The sequence below is a fragment of the Lissotriton helveticus genome, chromosome 3_1 (genome assembly GCF_964261635.1).
Source record: "Lissotriton helveticus chromosome 3_1, aLisHel1.1, whole genome shotgun sequence".
In the NCBI taxonomy this organism is placed as follows: Eukaryota; Metazoa; Chordata; class Amphibia; order Caudata; family Salamandridae; genus Lissotriton; species Lissotriton helveticus.
In genome coordinates, this window is record NC_136061.1 from 120,459,911 (window position 1) to 120,481,026 (window position 21,116).

General features: G+C 45.3%; 1 protein-coding gene across 1 annotated transcript in view; it reads left to right on the forward strand.

The window, feature by feature from the left end:
* NCBP3 (nuclear cap binding subunit 3) overlaps window positions 1-21,116 on the forward strand; it is a 309,425-nt gene that overhangs the window by 182,991 nt on the left and 105,318 nt on the right. Inside the window, exon 9 of the mRNA XM_078679347.1 lies at window positions 10,520-10,632. Coding sequence (XP_078535473.1) covers window positions 10,520-10,632 — 113 coding nt within the window. The remainder of the gene's footprint in view (window positions 1-10,519; window positions 10,633-21,116) is intronic.

Below are 21,116 nucleotides of genomic sequence, written 5' to 3' on the forward strand. Positions count from 1 at the left end.
CATGCATAATAAATGAGGCTTAAACTTTTCGGAGGGAACTCCATATCATCTTTAGGCTTTACCGTAACTAGGTAAAAGGTCAGTACTAAGAATCGTTATGTAATGTAATATCAGAGGAATGTAGGTGAAAGGTGCATTCATTATCTGAGCCGGTATTGGGGTTCCTATATGGAACATAAGGATTTGCCATTACAATTCCAGAGACACCAAACATGAACTGGGTACTTGTTCCCATTTTGAAATTACACTTATAAAATGAATAAGGTTTGAAGGCTCATCTTTTTAACACTTAAGCCGGTGCCCAAGAGATAGTTGCTTGCATCATGTGGTCCTGCTCCTAGCACCAGTATGCGTTACTCGCAAGCCGCTGTACACTTTACAAATGTCTGTTGTATTGTAAGGTAACTCCAATGTTATCCTATTGGAGAGGTGGGCCTTGCACTAGCGAAAAACTAATCAAAGATTTTTTCATTCTAAGGACATGTAAAACTGAAAAGTACATGAGCTACTTTTTAAATAGATTGCACCATGTCCTCAGGGCTGGCCACGGCCCACCCTAGGGGTGACTTACACGTATTAAAAAGGAAGGCTTGGACCTGGCAAACGGTTTACTTTGCTAGGCTTGGACCTGGCAAAAAGGTTTACTTTGCTAGGTCGAAATGTCAGTTAAAACTGTACACACAGGGGCGTGGCTTGAACGCCGAGCGAAATGGCCTCATCACTAGAGCTCCGCGATAACCACGTCTTTGCCTGCCCATAATCTGCTAAATTGATCCTCAGTCACCACGAAAAAACATACTCTGGACCGTAGCCGGAGCGGAAGAAGGTCCGGAGAGAGAGAAAGTGACAAACTCGGCTGGAAAAGATACGTACGTGCTGCGGCCTAGCGAGTCCTGAAAGCCGTGGACTTGTGTAATTGCCGCCGCTGGGCCGGGCTTCCGATAGAATCTAACGTGTGTTAGCTGAGAGGTATGGCGGAGTGCAACGGCGGGTGGGGCACACCGTGAAAGGCACCACCTGCAGTGACATCCGCAATAGAAAGGGGCTATAGAGCCGAGGCAGCCGTAGATACGTCAGCCGGAGGCCGTATAGCAAACGGAGCCCAGAGCGGCAAGTGACAGGAGGTGAACTGAATCCAGTCAGCACGGGGGCAGTGGCAAGAAGGGATCAAGGTAAAATTTTATTGCACTACTGCATTTTCAAGACGTCGGACACTGAACTGAAGGGGCCGCAGGCTGCAACTTTAAGAGACTATGTACTTGGCTAATGGCAGATAAATAAGGCGGCAGGAGTACTAGCCCAATAAAAGACAGCGACAGCCAAGCATCAAGCAATGTAAGACCATATATATTCCCCTCACCCCTCCCCATAGGGTGGTATGTTTTAAGACTCATTGCAGACAGGCTCTGAGGCGGAAAGTGAACATTAAAAGAAACCTGATTAACAGTGGACTCTGACCTAACGCTGCATAACACAAACAGCTCTGACCCTTTGTGTGTTTGGCCTTTGAAGCGCTTCCTTGAGCCCCGAATCCTGAAACTACCAGCGCTACAGACACAATCTGTGCAGGTCAACTGCGTGGGCAGGGCTACACGAGTGAATGGACTCCTAAAATTCTGTCACTGAATAACTGAAATAGCCAGCCTGAGGAACAAAGATAAACTTGAGACTGGGCAAGGGAAGAAAACTGAAGAAGACGACTGCGCGGGGTGTCACAATAACGTTTACTGGTGAACTACAGGAGCCCATGGAGGGGAACCCCGACAGGCCGGGTGAGGTGGTTAACCTTCAACGCAGGCGGCGGACTGTACCCGTGAGGGATCTGACTTGAAGATGTCTGGCACCAAAGGATCGAAATGCATGCTGCAGACTAAATTAGATATGTTTGCAGCCCCTAAACTGGCTGACACAGAGGCGCCACAGAAGGGGAAAGTTGCTTCTGAGCTGGGATCAGACAACGGTGATCCAGCCTTAAGACGTCATGGATGCCATAGCAGGCATGCTTACATCGTTAGACTCCATCACTATTGAAGTGACATTGATGAGAGTAGACCTTCAGAAAATGGGTGAGAAAGTCAAGGCCATGGAGTTGACCACTACCGAGTTCGATGGTGAAACCAAGCAAATGAGACAGGACATTAGAGAGCTTCAAGCCCGGAGCAGAGAAACAGAAAACAAGCTGGAATACTACGAGGGTCGATTGAGACACAACAACTTCCGAATAATTGGAGTCCTTGAGAAGGCAGAAGTTCCAGGAGGGACCTATAGTCAAAGACCTCATCATGAACCACTTGCGAGCGAAGAGCCTGTCCAAATATTTCACGGTAGAAAGAGCGCACAGAGTCCCAGGTGGTAGGCCAAGGCCAGGGGTACACCTGCGGCCACTGTTGGCATGCCTTTTAAATTTGAGAGATTGAGACTCTATCCTGCAAGCGGCCCATTCAACTTCTCCCATCAAATTTAAAAGCAGTGAACTGTCCTTCTTTCTGTACTTCACAGTAAATATGCAACGACAGAGGAGATCCTTTTTGAATGTCAAGAAAAAACTAAGATAAGGCCTCCGCTACTCTATGCTGTTCCTGGCAAAGCTCCGTGTTGAGGCGGAGGGAAAGACTTAGTTCTTTGAAACACCTGAATCAGCGCTGGAGTGGCTAGAAGGATGGAGAGTGGAAGAGGATAACAACCCCTGATGTGGCAAAGACTATCCCTCCTCAAGACACACATCTCCAAGTGGCAGAATGATGAGGCCAACAAGTCAAGACAAATCTGGGGACTGAAATGGACGAGTGGAGGTCGCCGGAGGGTTGCTTCGTTGCCGAACCGAGAAGATGAAGAAAATTGAGAGACTGCATCAACATTGACAAAGTAAAAAAAAAGAAATGGATTGGTGATGTATTCATATATGCAGGCAGAGGGCACTGGGGGAAGAGGCCCCACCCCCCCTCCTGAATTACTATTTAGTTAAGTTAGGGCGACAGGCACTCAGCACAGTTGGGGTTCATAGGCTGTTTTAAGCCCTGAGTGCGGGGGAGCAGGGAGGGCAGCAGTTGGATTTTGGTTAATGTATTTTGTTAGTTTATAGAAAGCAACACATCACGGAATATGCGAAGGACATATTCAAGGAGGAACAATTCGGTAACCCACTTAAGATACGGGCTGGGTCTCGAAGAGGCATCATCTATCCTACCATTGAATCAGGGAGTTTTGAGGGAGCCGGACTGCACAAAACATAGGCATGGTGTCATTAAGGGATAAACGATTTAGACTCCTGTCCTAGAATGTAAATGGTTTGGGCGACAAACTCAAGAGAGGCACTGTGTTACAATTTATTAAGAGACATACTTCTGAAGTGGTCCTGCTCCAAGAGACCCATTTGGTTGGCAATACCTGTAAGGCACTGGCCAGATGGGGTTACAACCTGGCTGCTCACTCTGAGTTTACCTCACGGTCCAGGGGTGTGGGCATTATGGTCCGGCGATCCTTCCTGATGGCGATTACCCATACTTGGTCTGACAATTTGGGAAGATATGCGGCAGTGTTGCGTACATGTGAAGGGGTTCCGCTTACCCTTGTAGCTGTATATGTACCCCCAGGAATGCAGACACTCACATTCTGAGATTTGGGAACTCTCACACTAAAATTCCCCGAGGGCAGACTGTTAATGGGAGGAGATTTTAACTCGTGGTATCGGGGTGTCTCGACCGCCACCCCTGAGACTTACGCTCCACACATATGATCCTCCCCACTTTCCTTGAGGTGCTGGGGCTGGTTGACATTGGGCGGGTACATCACCCGTTAGAGACTCAATTCACGTTTCACTCGGGGCACATGGTAGCCTCTCCCGAATTGATTATATCCTCACCCCAGCAGACCAGGTGGGACACATTAAAGAAATTAGACATCTGGCTCGAGGTATTTCAGATCATTCCCCGGTCTGGATACAGATGGCTGTGGGAGAGGGTCAAGTGGGATGAATTGCACCAATAAATCCCCGGTTCCTTCGTATCCCTACGTTTAAAGGAAAATTGTCACAAACAGTAGAGCATTGTTTTCAGGATAACGAGGTAGGATCGACCCAAACACCTTGGGAGGCATTTAAGACACTTATTTGGGGGCAAGCAATTTCACAGATAGCTGGGACTAGAAAAGAAAAAAATGCAGAGCTTAACAGATTAGAGATGAAATTCAGCATCTGGAGAGGAGACCATTGGGACCAGAGAAACAGGAAGCAGAGCACCTCCTCAAATTAAAGAGGGAAGAATACAAAGGGGTGGCAACAGATAAGGCAAAAAACTCCGCAAAAGATAAACTTGGGAGAATATATGAACATGGTGATAGAGCAGGGAAACTGCTGGCATGGCTGGACAAGCGAGACCACGCAAGCTGTCTAGTTACGGATCTAATAACAGAGACAAGAGGCACACTCATGGACACCCAGGAAATATCAAACAAGTTTGCTGAGTACTATTGGCAAAATATATGATTCACATACCACTCTTCCTATGGAAGACTCAGTGGCTCTAGTGTCAGACATGATACTCCCATCCTTAACAGAAGATGATAGGGAACTACTAAAAAGTGATCTTACCAGGAAGGAGGTGACACAAGCAATAAGAAGTTTGCAATCTGGGAAGGCGATGGGTCCCAATGGTCTCCTGATAGAACTATACAAACTAAAACCTGACTCTGTTGCCCCCTACCATGATAGCCATGTATATGGAAAGTCGAGATGTGGGTAAACTCCCCCCAGACCAGCGACTGGCCACGCTGATAGTTATACATAAAGAAAGCAAGGCCAAAAATGCATGCTCCTCGTATAGACCTATTTCATTATTGAACGCTGAAGCCAAGATCTAAGCAAAGTTGTTGGCCTCTCATCTGGTGGGTGTGATATCTAAACTTGTCCATCCAGACCAGTCGTGCTTCATGCCCTCTAGAAACACATCACTTAACCTCCGCTGCCTTTTTGGGTGATGGGAGGGGTAGACACACTGAGAGAAGATATGGTGACCTTGGATGCCACCATGGCATTTGACACAATCAAATTGACATATTTATTTGTAGTGTTAGAAAAGTTGGGGTTTGGCCCATGGATGAAGATTACCTCTCCTGCCTGATATTGCTGGGCTTCTCAGCTGCCTCCGACTCAGTCAACCAACCCACTCTCATACCACCCTCAAGTTGCAAATCGGATTTGCTGGTAATATCCTTCATTCCAAATGACAGTAGTTTGTTCACATGGGCACCTCCAGGTCACAAAAGATTTGTATCACGTTTGGAGTACCCAGGGTCCCATACTGTCTCCTGTCATCTGCATCCTTTTCATTGAGCTGCTTAGTGCTGTACTTACATATAACAGCTCCAAGATTCACCAATGTGCAGATGATGCACTAACCTACTTAAATCTCCTTTGCATTAATGGAGAAGTGTGGCTCAATGGTTAGAGCGGCAGACCCTGATGCAGAAGTATGGCCCGGGACCAGGGTTCAATTCCCGCCTCGGCGGGTCTTGGGTTCAATTTCCTCGGACCTGATCATTCTCGCCTCGGTGCCTATTCTAATCATGAGTCCCACTCTGCAACTCTGGGCAATAGCTTGCTTAATCTCCACAACGGCCCCAACAACGCTAGGATGCCTGGCTTCACCTTGGGGGTGCCCAGGAGTGGGCACTTCACAGGGAAAGGCCAGGAAGGGTTCCTCAGCGGTATTCCTACAAGCGCCGAGAGGCCTCCGGGTAGTCGTGTGCTATACAAGTACCTCTACATTTACATTAGGCACCCAATGCCTCAAACACTTTTTGCATATCATCCACACCCCTAAATGTCCTGCGCCTACCTGAAGCACAACACATCCAAAACCGAATTCCTGATATTTGCCAAAAACAACAAACCCGCAAAGATACAACACAAAAAAGCATTGGTGAAGCCAATAGATTTTGTCTATGCAAAATCTATTGGCTTTGTCATTGTTTTTTACGTGGTGCACAGCAATTGACCTGCTGTGCAACATGTCTTTAAGTTAAAAAACAAAAAAACGCTTTGACATGGCATACATTTACAGCATCATAGCGTTTTATATTCACTATTTACTTGAAGCCATGTTCCACAGCAGCTCAACTGCTGTGCAACATGTAAAAAAAATTGACAAAGCCAATAGGCGAATCCTATTGACTTTGCCAATACTTGTTTTCCTATTGTGTTTTTTGCTACATTGCACTAGCATGAGTGCTATAAGTTTCCGTGTACACTGAGTAGTAGTGAGGACATTCGTGCGAGAAGCTGAGCTTCGGAGTGGCTTTTATTTTAAGTGGTACGATAAACAGCAAAGCCTAATTTGTGTTGGGGCATGTATTGGCTTGCAAGCAGATTTGCATGTTATCTCCGTTCCCTGGATTGGTTCATGTATTTGCTTTGTAAACCTCTTATGTGGAGGAATCACTTTTCAAATTACCTCACTAAGTAAGAGCAACAATCAAGTACAATAGTCCACGCCTGTTACACTAGTGCTGTAAACTGCCTAAGGGAGGGCATGGTCTACCCAGGCGCAAGTCTGTTGGTTGAGGCAAAGCATGGAATAGTCCAAAACTGAAGTATGCCATATTGTGAGAATTCTACGAACTCCATACACCTCATGATCACAAGTTAGTACTTAAGGGTTGTCCAAACAAAGGGTCCACAAAGGAACAGCTTGTGCGTGTTTTTTCTTTGACTCCATTCAGTCTCCAGCCGTGAGAACCAGGTTGAATTACTATTTTCCAGTTCACAGCTGTATTTTTTTGGGCTCCAACTGGTGGTGGCCTCCCACCGCCATCCATAAATAGCTTTCTACGTGTTTATAGTCGGGGTTTGTTGGTTTGGGGTTTGCTAACCAGCACGGTATATGCAGAGGTTGTGGTGACGTAGGCAACATCCTTCTGTTTTCACACTCGGCAGATTGGGTGCTGCGTCAGTTACGATATAGGAAGGCTGGAGAAAGTCTTATCTCCCATAGAAGCGCAGAGAGGACCGCCATGTCCGCAAGTCAACTAGCTATTTCAATACACAAATAAAAGGAGAGTAGAGGCTACTTATACCTCAAATGTCATTGGACTTTTCGAAGAACTCTTTGGTTTTCATTTGAATGTCAGTGTTTCTTGTTGTTGTTATTTATGCATCATTATATGACCTGTGGTAAATGACTCTCCTATACACCCCTGTGTTGTTGTCAGATAATAGAGCTTGGAGACTGAGCCTACTGACCTTACCGACCCAGTCTGTAGCTGTCTTTTTTGGACTGCAAAATGTCTTGATACCCAAGCCACTTCATTTTTTGGTTTCTATCCTGCTGTCCATGTTACCAACTATAAGCTGAACTTTTGGGCCATGCGAGGAGGGGGGTTGGTTAAAAACAAAAGCGGTGGGCATAGGGGTGGTGCGTTAAAACAAGGGTGGGTTAAAATGCATACTTGGCGGACAGGAGGGCCAGAGGGGTAAGGGGTGGTGTACGGCTGGAGGGGGAGTAGGGCGGGACAGGGATGCAGTACAAGGGGGGGATGAGAATGGGAGGCTTGAGTAAATGCGGGTGTAAGGAGGAGCTCAGGGAAAGCGAAGACAGCGGGCTTGGGTGGACGGACTGCAGATACATGCATTCTTAGAGAGTGCATTTGTAAAAGTTAAAAAAAGTACGTTGGGAGGAATGTGGTCAGTGTAAGGCTACAGGAAGCAAAACTTGGTCCAAGTTCCACAGCATTGATAAAGACTCCAAGTCCAGGAGGAGGAGGCCAGCGGTCAGGAGAAGCGCTAATCCACATGGGAGCTACCCAGTGGTAAGTAAAAAGGTGCTGACCAATAGGAAGCAAAGAAATGAGTTGTGTGGGAAGCACCCAATGGTAAATAAAGTGATGTAGGAGCCATGTGGGATCCAGCTGATGGTAAGTAATGGGTGGGCTCGAACACCTTTTTAAGAGAGTATTTTTGTACAATAGCTATTGCAAGCGCTGTGCAGAAGAACCCTAAAAAGGACTAGTTTGCGAGCAGTGCAGGTTGCCTCCCTTTGGAACTGGAGTTTATGTGAAGTAAAATAAAATGTATATCCTTGTATTATATCTCTGCAGAATATCTCATGATATGCAGCTTTTTCAAACAAAAACTGATAGAAAGACGCATCTATTGCCACATTAGAGATGGTAGGAAGGGGTCGAGAATAACACTTTTGCTTTTCATTGTTTGCCAAGCACTTAGAGGCAGATTTACTAACATTTTATGTCAGGTTTGCGTCACAAAAGTAATGCAAACCGGCACAAAATGTTTATTTGGATTTACTTTGCATCAGGGGGGGGGGGTTTCATGGACACCTGAGTGTTTCCATGTAGCCAGCCATGGTTTTTGACAAAGCCTTATCACTAAGAACAGTAGATAGGGTTTTGCGCTCCAAAATAGCACCTCTTACACATTGGCATTAGCTTGGAGAAATGCTTTTATTTCTCCAAACATTTCCGGATTTGCCTGTGTGCTGCACTGTACAGCATACTTTTCATTTCTTGCTTGAAGAGACACCACATAATATAATACATAAATAAAAGTGTGTCTTGGGACCCATCCTGAATTCATCACCAAAGAAGTATCTTTTGGTTACCATCAAAGGTCTGTTGCCCAGGCTATGCTTCTGTTTTATGTCAGAAAATATTTACATGCCTACTTATAAAGAACACTGTTTCTCCGAAAATCCAATCAATATTGCAATATTGCATTGCTCTGAACAATCTCAGAAATATATCCCTGAAAATGTCAGTGTTAATATCACAAGGTAAAAACATTTCTGCTGTCACTGTCTTTCTTACCAATATTCCTAACTGTGAGTTCTAAAAGTCTTAGGCATGTATTACCAGTGAATCCGCTACCTGGAAAAACAGTGGATTTCTGGTGATGTATACTTTGTATATAAAGAATTTGTACAACTCCTGATTTTACCCATCACCCTCACAGCAGTAGCTCTAACAAGATCCTGATGAAGTCCACAGCACTAATGGGGGTCACTGGCCGAAACATGTTGATCTTCAAGCAATGCAAGCAGATCTAATGTATCTTGTTGTGCTTTTATGTTTTTAATCCTAGCACAGAGTCGCCTGAATAAAGATAAGCGGCGCACCCTGTAGCTAGTCTTCCACTCCCCTCACCTTTTGCACTGCGTCCCTCACCACGCCTTCAAGCTCACATTGGGTAGTTAATAAATACCCTCCTAGTAAACAAAACATGCCTGAGCTCCTCCCTCTTAGAGAGTGGTTCGTAGCCCGCACCATGACTATGCTTCATGGTGCAAAGAGGTTCCCCAATGATGAAGCATGCCACATTTGGTGGGTTTGGGAAACCCTCCTTTAAAGGGGCGCCTTTCGGATTTGTTGCTGACTACTTTAGCCTAACTTCTTCATCCAGACCCAAGGGCATCCATGTGCTTGACTAATTGAGTAAGGGGAGTATACCCTCGCTGATCTTTAACCTTCTTTTGCCCTAGAACAATTTCCCATGTAATTAAATAAAATGTTATGTAGATAATATCTAACATCATGGCTGATGTCAGATTTGACACAGCCATGCAGAACACCTTAGATAACTATACTTCGACGAATCCATTCAAAACTACACTAATAGTAGGAGGCATTTTAGAGAGGCATAACTACATGCAGCACATATACAAGCATTGGTACCATGTGTTGGTCACTGCTGCACTACATCGCCCTCCTCCGTCCAACTTTTGTTGTTTAATTTCCTAGATCTCTTGTGGCCAGAAGTTCAGGTGAGCCGTTGCATTTGGTTACTGTGGAGAAAGAGCAAACCATATGCATGAGGCAACTATTTTTAATGTTATGTTTGTGTTTAGTGGTTTACTCATGTCTGATCTATCTAATGGCATTTTTGTGAAGAGGAGTTAACTATCATAAATGGTGCTTCTTTAGAGCCTAATTTTGGATTTAATGCGGTGATGGGACTGCAGCTGCTGCAATACTCTTATTAGATTATTGCGGCTGAAATTGGTTTCTGTTTGTGCATTCTCCATCAAATGCTTGTAACACATATCTTCTGGACCACAGTTTCTGTATTCTGAAATGCCCTACTTCCCGAGTAATGTGCTCCTGACTATTCAGATAACTATAACCTTGCTTGTTTTTCACAGATCAATTTTGATTGTGTTTTACGATACCCACTCTGTTATTCTGGCAAACCACTGTGATGTTACCGTCATTGAGGTTACTCCGTAATTCATCAATATTCTAAGTTAAAAAATCCAAAATGTTGTAAACAAATAATACATGAGATGGCTATAAATTCTGAAACCTGGTAACCTGGTCACACTGCAAGGTCTGGGACCTATAATTATAGGTAAATAACATTTTCTGACTTTATTCTAGCACATAAAGCAGAGGGAGCATTGCTTGCACCATTGTAGACTGGCCATTGAAACATGATAAGAGGCTCTAGATGCAGTGTCTCATGCTAAAGGGAAAATTTGTAAGCAAAAGATCTCCTCTATTGTGGTTGTTTCAGGAAACGGAGGTACCACTCTCGCCGAATGCAGCGCGATGTAAAAAAAAAGGAACCCTTTGATGATGAAGATGATGATGATGTTGCCTTGCCACCTTACAAGCATCGACATTCAGGTAATTTGCATATGAAAGACATGCACAGCAAGTGGGACCCCTTGGCATTTTTATAATCATTCGAAGACCGTACCTACTTCCTGAGTCATACTTGATCTGTAAGCTCCTTCCGGTAGGGTGCTATATCATTCTGTACCACTATTTCTGATGGATACTTTAAGATGAACATTCCCAACCTTTTGAATCTCCCCAGGTGTCACACTAGAAACAACTTTCTGCAATAGCTCCTCCATTCTAGTAAGTGATCCCAGCAGACTTTGACGACTCCATTCCAGCTCCAGATGCCATATAGGCATCACCCTTGCATATTTATGACAGTACCTTTTAATCTGTGCCCTTCCACGTGGGTCCAGGTTTTTACCCCCAACTGTTTCTCATTGTTCTACCAACTTTCTTAAAAAAATATGTTTGTGATCGAATGTCATGGATAAACAAAGCATCTTTCTTTGGTGTCTTTTGTCTAAACATGACTCGAAGTCATCCAACAAAGTTCATCTACTATAGCAGACCGTTAGTCCTAGTGTGAGGACAGACCTATCGATCCTGTTCACGTCAAGGAGTCTCATGTTCTTTTGTTTGCTCTCTGGCCCAGCTATGCTTTGTTTTGGGCACAGTAGAAGGTACTTTAAAAGCTTTCTCAGCCTTCTTTCGTTAGCCTGATCAGCCCGTTTTGGGCGAGCCCACAGGCAACGCAAGCTTTCTGATTGCAAAAGACCTGTTGCTGGAGAATGTTGCAGTAGCTTACAGCCTGCCCATTGTTTACCATTTCTTGTCTCCGCTTCTTGTCTGTCTTGTGTTGCAATTCCCATTTAGGATCACGTTGTTTTGTCATCTCCATCAGGCAGCAAACTCATTTCGCTCTACTTTTTCTTATTTTTTTGATAACTGCTCCATCTCAGATTGGTAAATAAAAAAATATATAATGCTAGCTTCAATTTGTTTGTGAGCCAAAGTAATGATGTATGCATTTTCGTATCAAATGACGCGTCTGTGTCATTGTGCCTTTTTATTTTTCTCTTCCTTTTGGCAATGCTGCACAGCATTGCCCATAGGCATTAGTAAAGCCAGTAGATCCCAAAGGCAAGACCTAATGACTATGTGCCAATGCCTGTTATTCAAGGGACTTGTTATAATGTGTTGCTTAAGAGAGTTTTTTATGTATTTCCCCTGCTCCCTTTAATATGTCTCATTGTGATCGAAAGTTGGTCCTTACCTTTTTGATGCTTGTGTTGCCTCTGAGCATGTGCACAATAGCACTTGAGACTTTTAACCCTTAACACTGATTTTCTCATTGCCATCACCTTTACAAAATGTCAGTTAACTCTAGGTGTTTTGTATTCATCTGCTGCGTATCACCTTTTCCATTAGACTTCAGACGGCTATACTTTCTTCCGAAAGTGGTGTTGCCTGTTTATGTGGAGCAGTCCATAACGCTCCCTCCCATTCTTATTAAAATCACGTTCCTCCAAGGCATAGGAGAGGCTTTATAGGTTGGATCTAAGTGGGCCCTTAGTTTCTACGTTGATGGGACTGTACAGCACTGTGTAAGCAATCAACCTTTAGTCTGCTTCGCCAGAGCTAAGCAAGGGAGGGCAGTCTAGAAATTGACTCTATCGTGAAGAATTGTCCTTTGCACTAAGCTGTGTTATTCTCTGCCCGAAAAGGAGCCTCTTGAAGGTCTACGAGCTTTTTCCACTAGGTCGTAGGTCACCTCTTCAGCTCTGACTCTAGGTATCCCAGTGTTGGACATCTGACAGGCAGCCATACAGTCATCTGTCCATACTTCCACCAGGCATTGTTCTGTCCGTTCTTGGTTTTTTTGTGGTGCTTTTTTTGATTCTCAGTTTTTTAATGTGCATACCTTAGGAGCCCATGCATAGTTGTTCGCGTAGGTTATTGACTCTCAAAATTGTCTGCCTTATTATGATTACTTCTGCACATTAGTGAGCTGCAAGCTCTTTCTATTCAGCTGCCACATGCCAACTTCTTTCTTGACAGATTGGTGCTTAGGGCTAGGGGTGTTCCAGTGGTGGGTCATTGGTCAGGCTGCTAAATGGGCCTTCACCAGGCACTATTGCATCAATTTGGAGGTCTGCAAGAACTATAATTTTTCCCCGGTTATCCCTCATCAAAAGAACAAGTTACTTAAGTTTGGTAATGCTCTTTCCGGTGGATACTCGTTAACCACAGATTCCTGCCTCTCCTGTAGTTCTGTAGAGTTGATTTCTTGTAGGTTAAAGCGTCACAAGTTAGACTTTGCACAACGTCAATATTTAAATGCATTAGTCGCTTCATAACTGAGGGCGTGGAAATCTGTTTGATAAACTTTATTTGACATGCAGGGTTGGTACCATCACAAGGCCCAATGCCGTTATGTCCAGAGGTAGGACAGAGTTGCCGTGGCGTATGATGGCACTACCTACCGGTCCATTGGAGCTATTGCAGAAATCTTTTCAAATATAGTTTGACTCCTGTGTTTAGAGTATATGACAGACAAAAGTTTACTAAAGGTAACAATGTCTCAATATTCCTTGCCCTTCATTTACAATAACGGCTGAATTATTACACAAGTACATCAAACACTGATTGAGGTTCTGTTTGAGCAGAGGAAAAGGATGGGGGTGATGAATGAGGAAATTTGATGAAATGATGAAAATGGTGAAATTGGATAATTTCTTGGAAGAATTACAGGTTTCACATGCCAATTGCCTACACAAAAAAAATACTTGAGGTACCCCTTGCATGTGAAAGGCATGCTAGATGAAAGGTCACCTCCCAAAATGACAGGGTTTAAATTCTGTAATTGTCACTAACCAACGCCTGTGACCGATACTCGTCAGGTTTTTGCATGCTGCCTGGGGTTGAGCCACAACTCGAAAGGCCTGCAGTGCCTGCACATCAATGAATCTGAAGGTCATACGAGACCGCAAGGCGAAACTGTTGCAAAGCACCAGAATTCACAGGAATCATTCCCCTGGTTGGTCTACGTTGCACCCCATGTCTTCAGGTAAGTCAAAGAAAAAATACAAAAAATACAAGCCGTCCTCTGCCCCTTCCAGCCACTCACATACTCTGGAAAAGGCGATGTCTCTCGATCTCGCTCACAAATCTCCAACATTGGAACCTATCCGGCAATTTGTCCTGGCTCAACCCAAGTTTCTGGGGGTCACCATTTATTTATTTATTTATTTAAAACATTTGTATAGCGCGGCTGTCACCTTGCAGGTATCCTGGCGCTGGACAAGAGAAGTCACTCCTCAGATGGAAGGTAGGAGGGAACTGAGAGCAAGTAGCCATTGAAGGTAGTTAGGGGAAGAGCCAAGTTTTGATACGTTTCCTAAAAGGAAGGAGTTGCGATGTTTGGCGAATGTCCAGGGGCAGTCTATTCCATAATTTTGCAGCTGCAACTCTGAAGGACCTTTCCCCAGTCCTAACCTTGTTGAATCTGGGTACTGTGACAAGGTAGGCTGAGGCTGAGCGAAGAGCTCTTGTGGGGGTGTACCAAGTGAACATAGCTTGCAAGGGTCTGGGCCCGACTCCATGCAGTGCCTTGAACACGAGGCAGAGTGCTTTGAAAGCCACTCGTTGCTTCAGCGGGAGCCAGTGCAGCTCAGCTAAGGCCGCTGTGGCCGAGGATCTCCTAGTCCAGCCAAGGGCTAATTTGGCGGCGGCCGTCTGAATCCTTTGAAGTCGATCTAACAGTACTGCTGGGGACTCGAGCAGCAGAGCGTTACAATAGTCAAGGCGACTAAGAATAGTGCACCTGACTATTAACGCTCTGGCCTGTGCGGGGAGGAGTGGCATGATCTTCGGTAGAGAGCGCAACAGGGCCGAGCAGGTGGACACTGTTTTCGCCACCTGAGTCTGCATGCTAAGTTTGTTGTTCAACATGACACCCAGGTTGCGGACAGTGGTGACTGGCAGTGGCTTTTCCGGGGCTTCCGGGGGCCAAAATTCGGTTGGGAACAGGCGAGGAATCCGACTTCCAGCGCAAAACAAAACCTCGGTTTTGGCGGAGTTGAATTGCAGGGAGTTTTTGTGCAGCCAGCCAGCAGTGTCTCTCAGGCATTCATGAAACGATTCTATAGGGATCGATTCTTCCCCCTCCCACGAGAGAATGAGCTGGGTGTCGTCCGCGTAATTTATGGCTTTTAACCTATGGGATTTTATCAGTGTGACCAAAGGTTTAAGGTAAACATTAAAAAGAATGGGGCTGATGGATGAACCCTGGGGCACTGGGGAGAAGGCAGATTGCAATGGAGGAAGGGACACAGCCTGCTTCCTGTCTCGCAGGTAAGACTGGAACCAGAGCAGGGCAGTGCCAACAACCCTAGCCTCCTTTAGTCTCTTCAACAGGATCACATGATTGACCGTGTCGAATGCGGCAGACAGGTCCAGTAAGATCAAAGCTACTGCTTGGCCCCTGTCTGCACGCATACGAAGATCCTCCATGGCCGTGAGGACAGCTGTTTCGGTGCCGTGGGCTGGACGAAAGCCGAATTGAAAGTCATCCAGGATATGATTCTGCTCTAGATGTGTAGAGAGACAAGAGCCCACCCAGCGCTCGGCAACCTTTGCCGGGAATGGCAAGAGAGATATAGGCCGATAGTTTGGTAAACACTCGGGGTTTAAGGAGGGTTTTTTCAGCAGCGGGGTGATGAGGGCCTGCTTCCAAGGAGTAGGAACAAATCCGCAACGCAGGGATTGGTTACAGATCCTGCGAAGGGTGCAGAAGAGTTCTGCTCCAAACGCTTTCCATGTTTTAGGGGGCAAAGGATCGAGAGGGGAGCCTGAAGTGATCCCATGCACCAGACTCTCAAAGTCCGCTTCCAAAATGGGGGGGGAAGTCCCGCAAGCATACCGAGGGTAGGGTCCCTAGGTTCACCGAGTCGGTGTCAGTGGAGACAGTCCCAGGGTCGTTGATACTGTCCAGTGAGGGGGAGACATTCAGGTTGAGGATAATGGTTTCAATTTTATCCTTGAAGAACAGTGCGAGATTATCGCAGAGTGCTTGTGTGGGAGGGATAGTTTTTTTGGCACATTCGGGGTGGATGAGGTTGTTAAGAATCTAGAAAATGCTTTTAGAGCTGTTAACGGCATTAAGTATAGTGGAGCAGAAGTAGGTAGATTTGCGTTGAACAATTTCCATTTTGTATTCCCGGAGTTTGTTTTTCCAAAGTAACTTATTTGTGTCGGAGTAACCTTGCCTCCATTTCCTCTCGGCCTGTTTACAGGTAGATTTGAGGGCTTTCAGAGAGTCGTCAAACCACGGGGCTGATGGTCTGCCCCTGGGTTTGCATCTTTTTAGGTGAACATGAGAGTCGGTCGTAGAGGAAATCATCGTGCAAAAGGCCTCGTAGTTGTCCTCTACCGGGTTGGCGAGAGAGAAGGTATCTCTTACGTGGAACACAGCACCGGTAGAGCTCAGCTTTTCCAGAGCTTTCCAGTCTCTGTACCAGAATTCTGAGGCAGTTCTGTGTGACGGCATTCTGGGTCCTTTACTGATAATGTGGAATTTAAGAAGAGCGTGATCAGTCCAGCCCATAGGCTAGATGTCGTTCAGGTGTACTAACTGATGGGTGGAGAAGATAAGGTCGAGTCGGTGACCTGCTATGTGAGTTGGTTCTTTGACCAATTGTTGGAGTCCCACGCTTTCACAGGAAAGCAGGAGATTGTGCAGTCCGTTGTCCAGACTACCGTTCGGCCAGAGATTAAAATCTCCTAAAATGATTAGCTTGTTGTGGGAGGTCGCCATATTTGTGAGGGTGGTGAGTAGCGATTGTTGTTGTTGGGAGTTAAAGATCCCTGGAGGGCGATAACAAATAATGGCCGTGAACGTGGCTCCAGTGTGACAGTCTATGGAGAGGCCGAGGATCTCGGTCCCAGCGACCGGGTCCATGTCTAAGATGTTAACAAGCCACGAAGCTCTATGAATAATACCGACCGACCACTGGCCCTAGTCCAGCTCCTATTCTGATTCCATCACCTAGCTCCATGCCGATTCCATGAGCATCAACACCTATGATGGCTCAGTCATTGCAAGAGGACGAGGTGCCCATTTTTGTCTCGGATTTCCAGTGGGTGCAACTACAACTACCACCGAGGCTGTGCTTGGCTTACGTTGAAGCGCCACCTCCCCCACTTGATCTACCACCCTCACAAGGCAGACACATACATTACATTCTTTATTTGACATCGATTCGGACTACAGCAGATAACGAGATTGGACAACTATACAACAAGCAAAATTGCTGTGATGACCTTCAAGAAGCGGTGGCATTGATACTTCCCCTGAGTCGATATTCCTTTTACCCCATTGTCTTGCAACAGAGGAGAATGCTTCTTATGTCATTTGCAAGCGTAGGGCGATCGAAGTTCTTGATCTCCAGCTCCTCACATTATAGGTCGAAAACAATGTCTTAACGGAAGTGGTTCAACCAGGGCAAACATCTAGTGAGCCCCTCTTGCCTTTCAATGAGGCCCATACAGATACCCTTTTGCGGGCTAGGTCCAAACCTTGCTCTGGCACCCTGGTCAGTCACCAGATGTAAAGACTCAACCGCCCAACCCCAGGCGACCCTGCATTTTCAGCTCAGCACCTCTTCCCTGAAGGCTTAGTGGTGCAGGCATCTACAAGGCAGGCGAACTTGATTACCTTTCTGACTATCCACCATGATTGGGAGTCCAATCGTGTGGAGACCTTTGGGAGAGGATATTTTCTTCCATCAACTTGAACTCATAACTATAAATGTCCGATATCTCCTGGGCAGCTATCCCCACACTCGTTGGGACTCTGTGGCACAAGTCCTCCCAAGCTTTGCCACAAGTCCTCTGACCTGTCCTCTGACCTGTCCTCGCCTAGTTGTACAGGGAGGTAGTGATGCGTCCAAGTTCACGTATAGTTGTGGCTTGAACACTACTGATTTCATACGGCGAGCCATGGGCACAAGCATTCGCTGCTAGACCTGGCTCTGGTTGGCCAGTTTCTTGGGCGATATCCAAATGTCGCTTATAAACAGAAGCATTTTCAGTTTGCTGTGCTCCCTTTTGTCTCTCACAGCGCCCTTCTGGTGTTCAGAGTGTTGTCAGTGGTAATGGCACACCTCCAGAGGTTAGGGTCCCAGTCTTACCCTACCTCAAAAACTGGTTATTGAAAGGAGGCTCGCCCTAGGGTGTCGTCAACCACCTCCAGACTACAGAGAACCTCCTGTCATCTTTGAAGTTCACTATCAATGTGCCAAAGTCACACCTGACTCCTCCTCAGATGCTCCCCTTCATCAGAGCCATTCTGTACATGGTTCAGTTTTGTGCCCTTTCCCCCGGAAAGTAGAGTCAAGGACATTTAAACTATAATCACGATCTTTTAACCTCTGTCCTGGATTTCAGTGAGGTCGACTCCGAGTCTACTAGGATTGATGGCCTCCTGTATCCTGTCGGCAAAGAACACCCGGTGGCATATGCGGGCTCTGCAGTGGGATCTGAAGGATTGGTGTCACTACAACGCGGTTTTTTACAACGCATTCCGTTACATCGGAATTTTTACAACGCAGGATCCATTACATCGGATGCCATTACAACGCATGGCATTACATAGCAGATGCTATTACAACGCATGGCATTACATCGTAAGTATAGGTAAGTATACCTTTTTAAAAAAAATGTAATTAAGTTAATTTAATTAATTTAATTTAATTAATTTAATTAAAATACATTTTAAAATAGTAATTAATTTAATTTAATAGATTTAAATCTATTTATTTAATTTAATTTTAATAAAAATTGTAATTAATTTTAATTAATTAATATAATGAAATTAATTTAATTTAAATATTTTTAAAATTGTAATTAAATTAAATTAATTAAAATAATTTATTTAATTTAATTAATTTAATTAAAAAATGTAATTAATATAATATAATTAATTTAATTTAATAAATATATTTTAATTAATTTATAAATGGTAAATATAATTTAATTAGCCCTAAGCACAAACCCAACCCTGAACCCTAAAACACCCCTGTACCCCAAAACCCAAACCCTGCCCTGAAACCTAAAAACACCCCTGTAACCCAAACCCTGCCCTGAAACCTAAAAACACCCCTGTACCCCAAAACCCAAACCCTGCCCTGAAACCTAAAAACACCCCTGTACCCCAAAACCCAAACCCTGCCCTGAAACCTAAAAACACCCCTGTACCCCAAAACCCAAACCCTGCCCTGAAACCTAAAAACACCCCTGTACCCCAAAACCCAAACCCTGCCCTAAAACCTAAAAACACCCCTTTACCCCAAAACCCAAACCCTACCCTAAAACCTAAAAACACCCCTGTACCCCAAAACCCAAACCCTGCCCTGAAACCTAAAAACACCCCTGTACCCCAAAACCCAAACCCTTTAATTATAATTAATATTAATTAAATTTATTAAATAAAAATTAAATACTTACCTATATTTACGATGTAATGCCATGCGTTGTAATAGCATCTGCTATGTAATGCCATTCGTTGTAATGGCATCCGATGTAATGGATCCTGCGTTGTAAAAGTTCCATTGTAATAGACTCCCGTTGTAAAAGTTGCGATGTAACGGTGCATCACCGGATCTGAAGTCTCAGTGGGCCCAACATCAAGGAAACTTCTCCGACCACATCCAGATTTGGGAGGAGGCTGGTGGGTACTGGATGAAGATTGAGTCAGTGTCGGACCCCTTTACCAACCCCACCCAGAGTTGACCGTGGTAACAAATATCTCCCTTCTCGGTTGGGGTGATAATCTATGTGAGGTGGACATTAGAGACCTATGGTTTCTGGTGGAGGCATGGATCCATATCAACCTCCTGGAGCTTAGAGTCTTTAGCTTGGCGTTGAAAGCCTTCCTTTCATCTACCAAAGGGTGGTTGATGTAGGTGCTTACTAACAACAATACTACCATGTTGTATTGCAGTAAGCAGGGCGTGGTGGGTCCTGGGCCCTGTCACGGAATACACTACTCCTCTGGAACTGGCTGGACCATCAAGGGATCTTCCTGGTGGTGAACCACCTGGCAGGGTGTTTTTATACCATGGCAAACAAACTCAGGCATCCATGCATAGCAGATCCCGAGTGGCAGTAACATCTGGAGGGGACACAAGATCTTTTCCGTGAATGGGGGAATCCTTGAATTGATCTATTTGCCACCGCCGAGAATGCGCAATGTCAGCAGTTCTGCGCTATGGACTTTCCAAGGCGGTTTCTTCATAGGGATGCATTCCACCTAGAATGGAACTTGGGACTCCTGTACGCCTTCCAGCCGATACCACTACTGCTCTGAGTTCATAAGATGTTCCATGAACAACCGGGCCCAAGTCATCGTAGTGGCCCCGGATTGGAACTTCTGGGCTTGAGCATCTGTCTTTAGATCAGCCTATGCCTCCTGGAGGACCTGGTGTTGCTAAAAGGCAGGATTATGTACCCAGGCCTTCATAATCTCCTCCACTTTCATGCATCGAAATTAAGCGGTGACTGCTTCGATCTTCCTTCGGAGGTGGTGATGGGTGCCATTTTGTCAACCAGGCGTCCATCATTGAGAGACATTTGTGGTTTGGTGTGGCACACGCCAGATCAATGCCCTCCAGGATGTTTTGTTGTTTGCTTTGTCTCTTGCCAAAGGCTTTTCTTTGGACACAGTTACAGGACACCTTTTGGCCTTTTTAAGGTTGATTGACCAGCCCTCATTATTTAAGTCACTGGTTGTGATGCATTTTTTTTAAACACTTCTTTCCTCCCTCTTCTTTCATCATGCCTCACTGGGATCTAAACGTGGTCCCTGTATATTTGATATGCACTACATTTGAGCTGCTTTATAGCTCTCCCTTGTGGCTCCCCATCCTCAAGACGGTGTTCCTCATCACCATCACCCCGGCGCGGTGAATGAGTTAGATTCAGGCTATATAGGTTAACTCGCCCGTACACCACCTTCTTCTCAGACAAACCTTTTCAGACATAAGCATCAATCTTACCAAAAATTGTGACGCCGGTCTAAGTCTGTGAATCCATTAACCTGCCGGTGTTCTATGTTCAGTCCCACATTTCTAAGGAGGAGGAGTGACTCCATTGCTTAGACCACAAAAGAGTGCTGAGCTTTTACATTGAACGTTCCAAAGAACACCAAGTAGACGATCAGCTTGTGTTTAAAAAGGCATGACTCTGCAGAAGAGGAGCTTCTCCTATTGGATCGTACCCTTCTTCAAAATCATGCTACGCATTGGCCAAAAAGCAGCCCCCAGAAGGTCTGTAAGCCCATTCCACCAGATCAAAAGCTGTTACCACTACATTGGCATGCGGAGGTCCTGACCTGAACATATGCCCGGCAGTTATGTGGTCGTTTCTCCATATGTTCACGAAACATTACTGCCTGGACAGTCAGATTCCGGAAGAAAGGCATTTTCCCCCTGGGCTTCTTTATTTGAGCCAATTCACAGACCCAGCTCTTAATAGGTTCTGCTCTG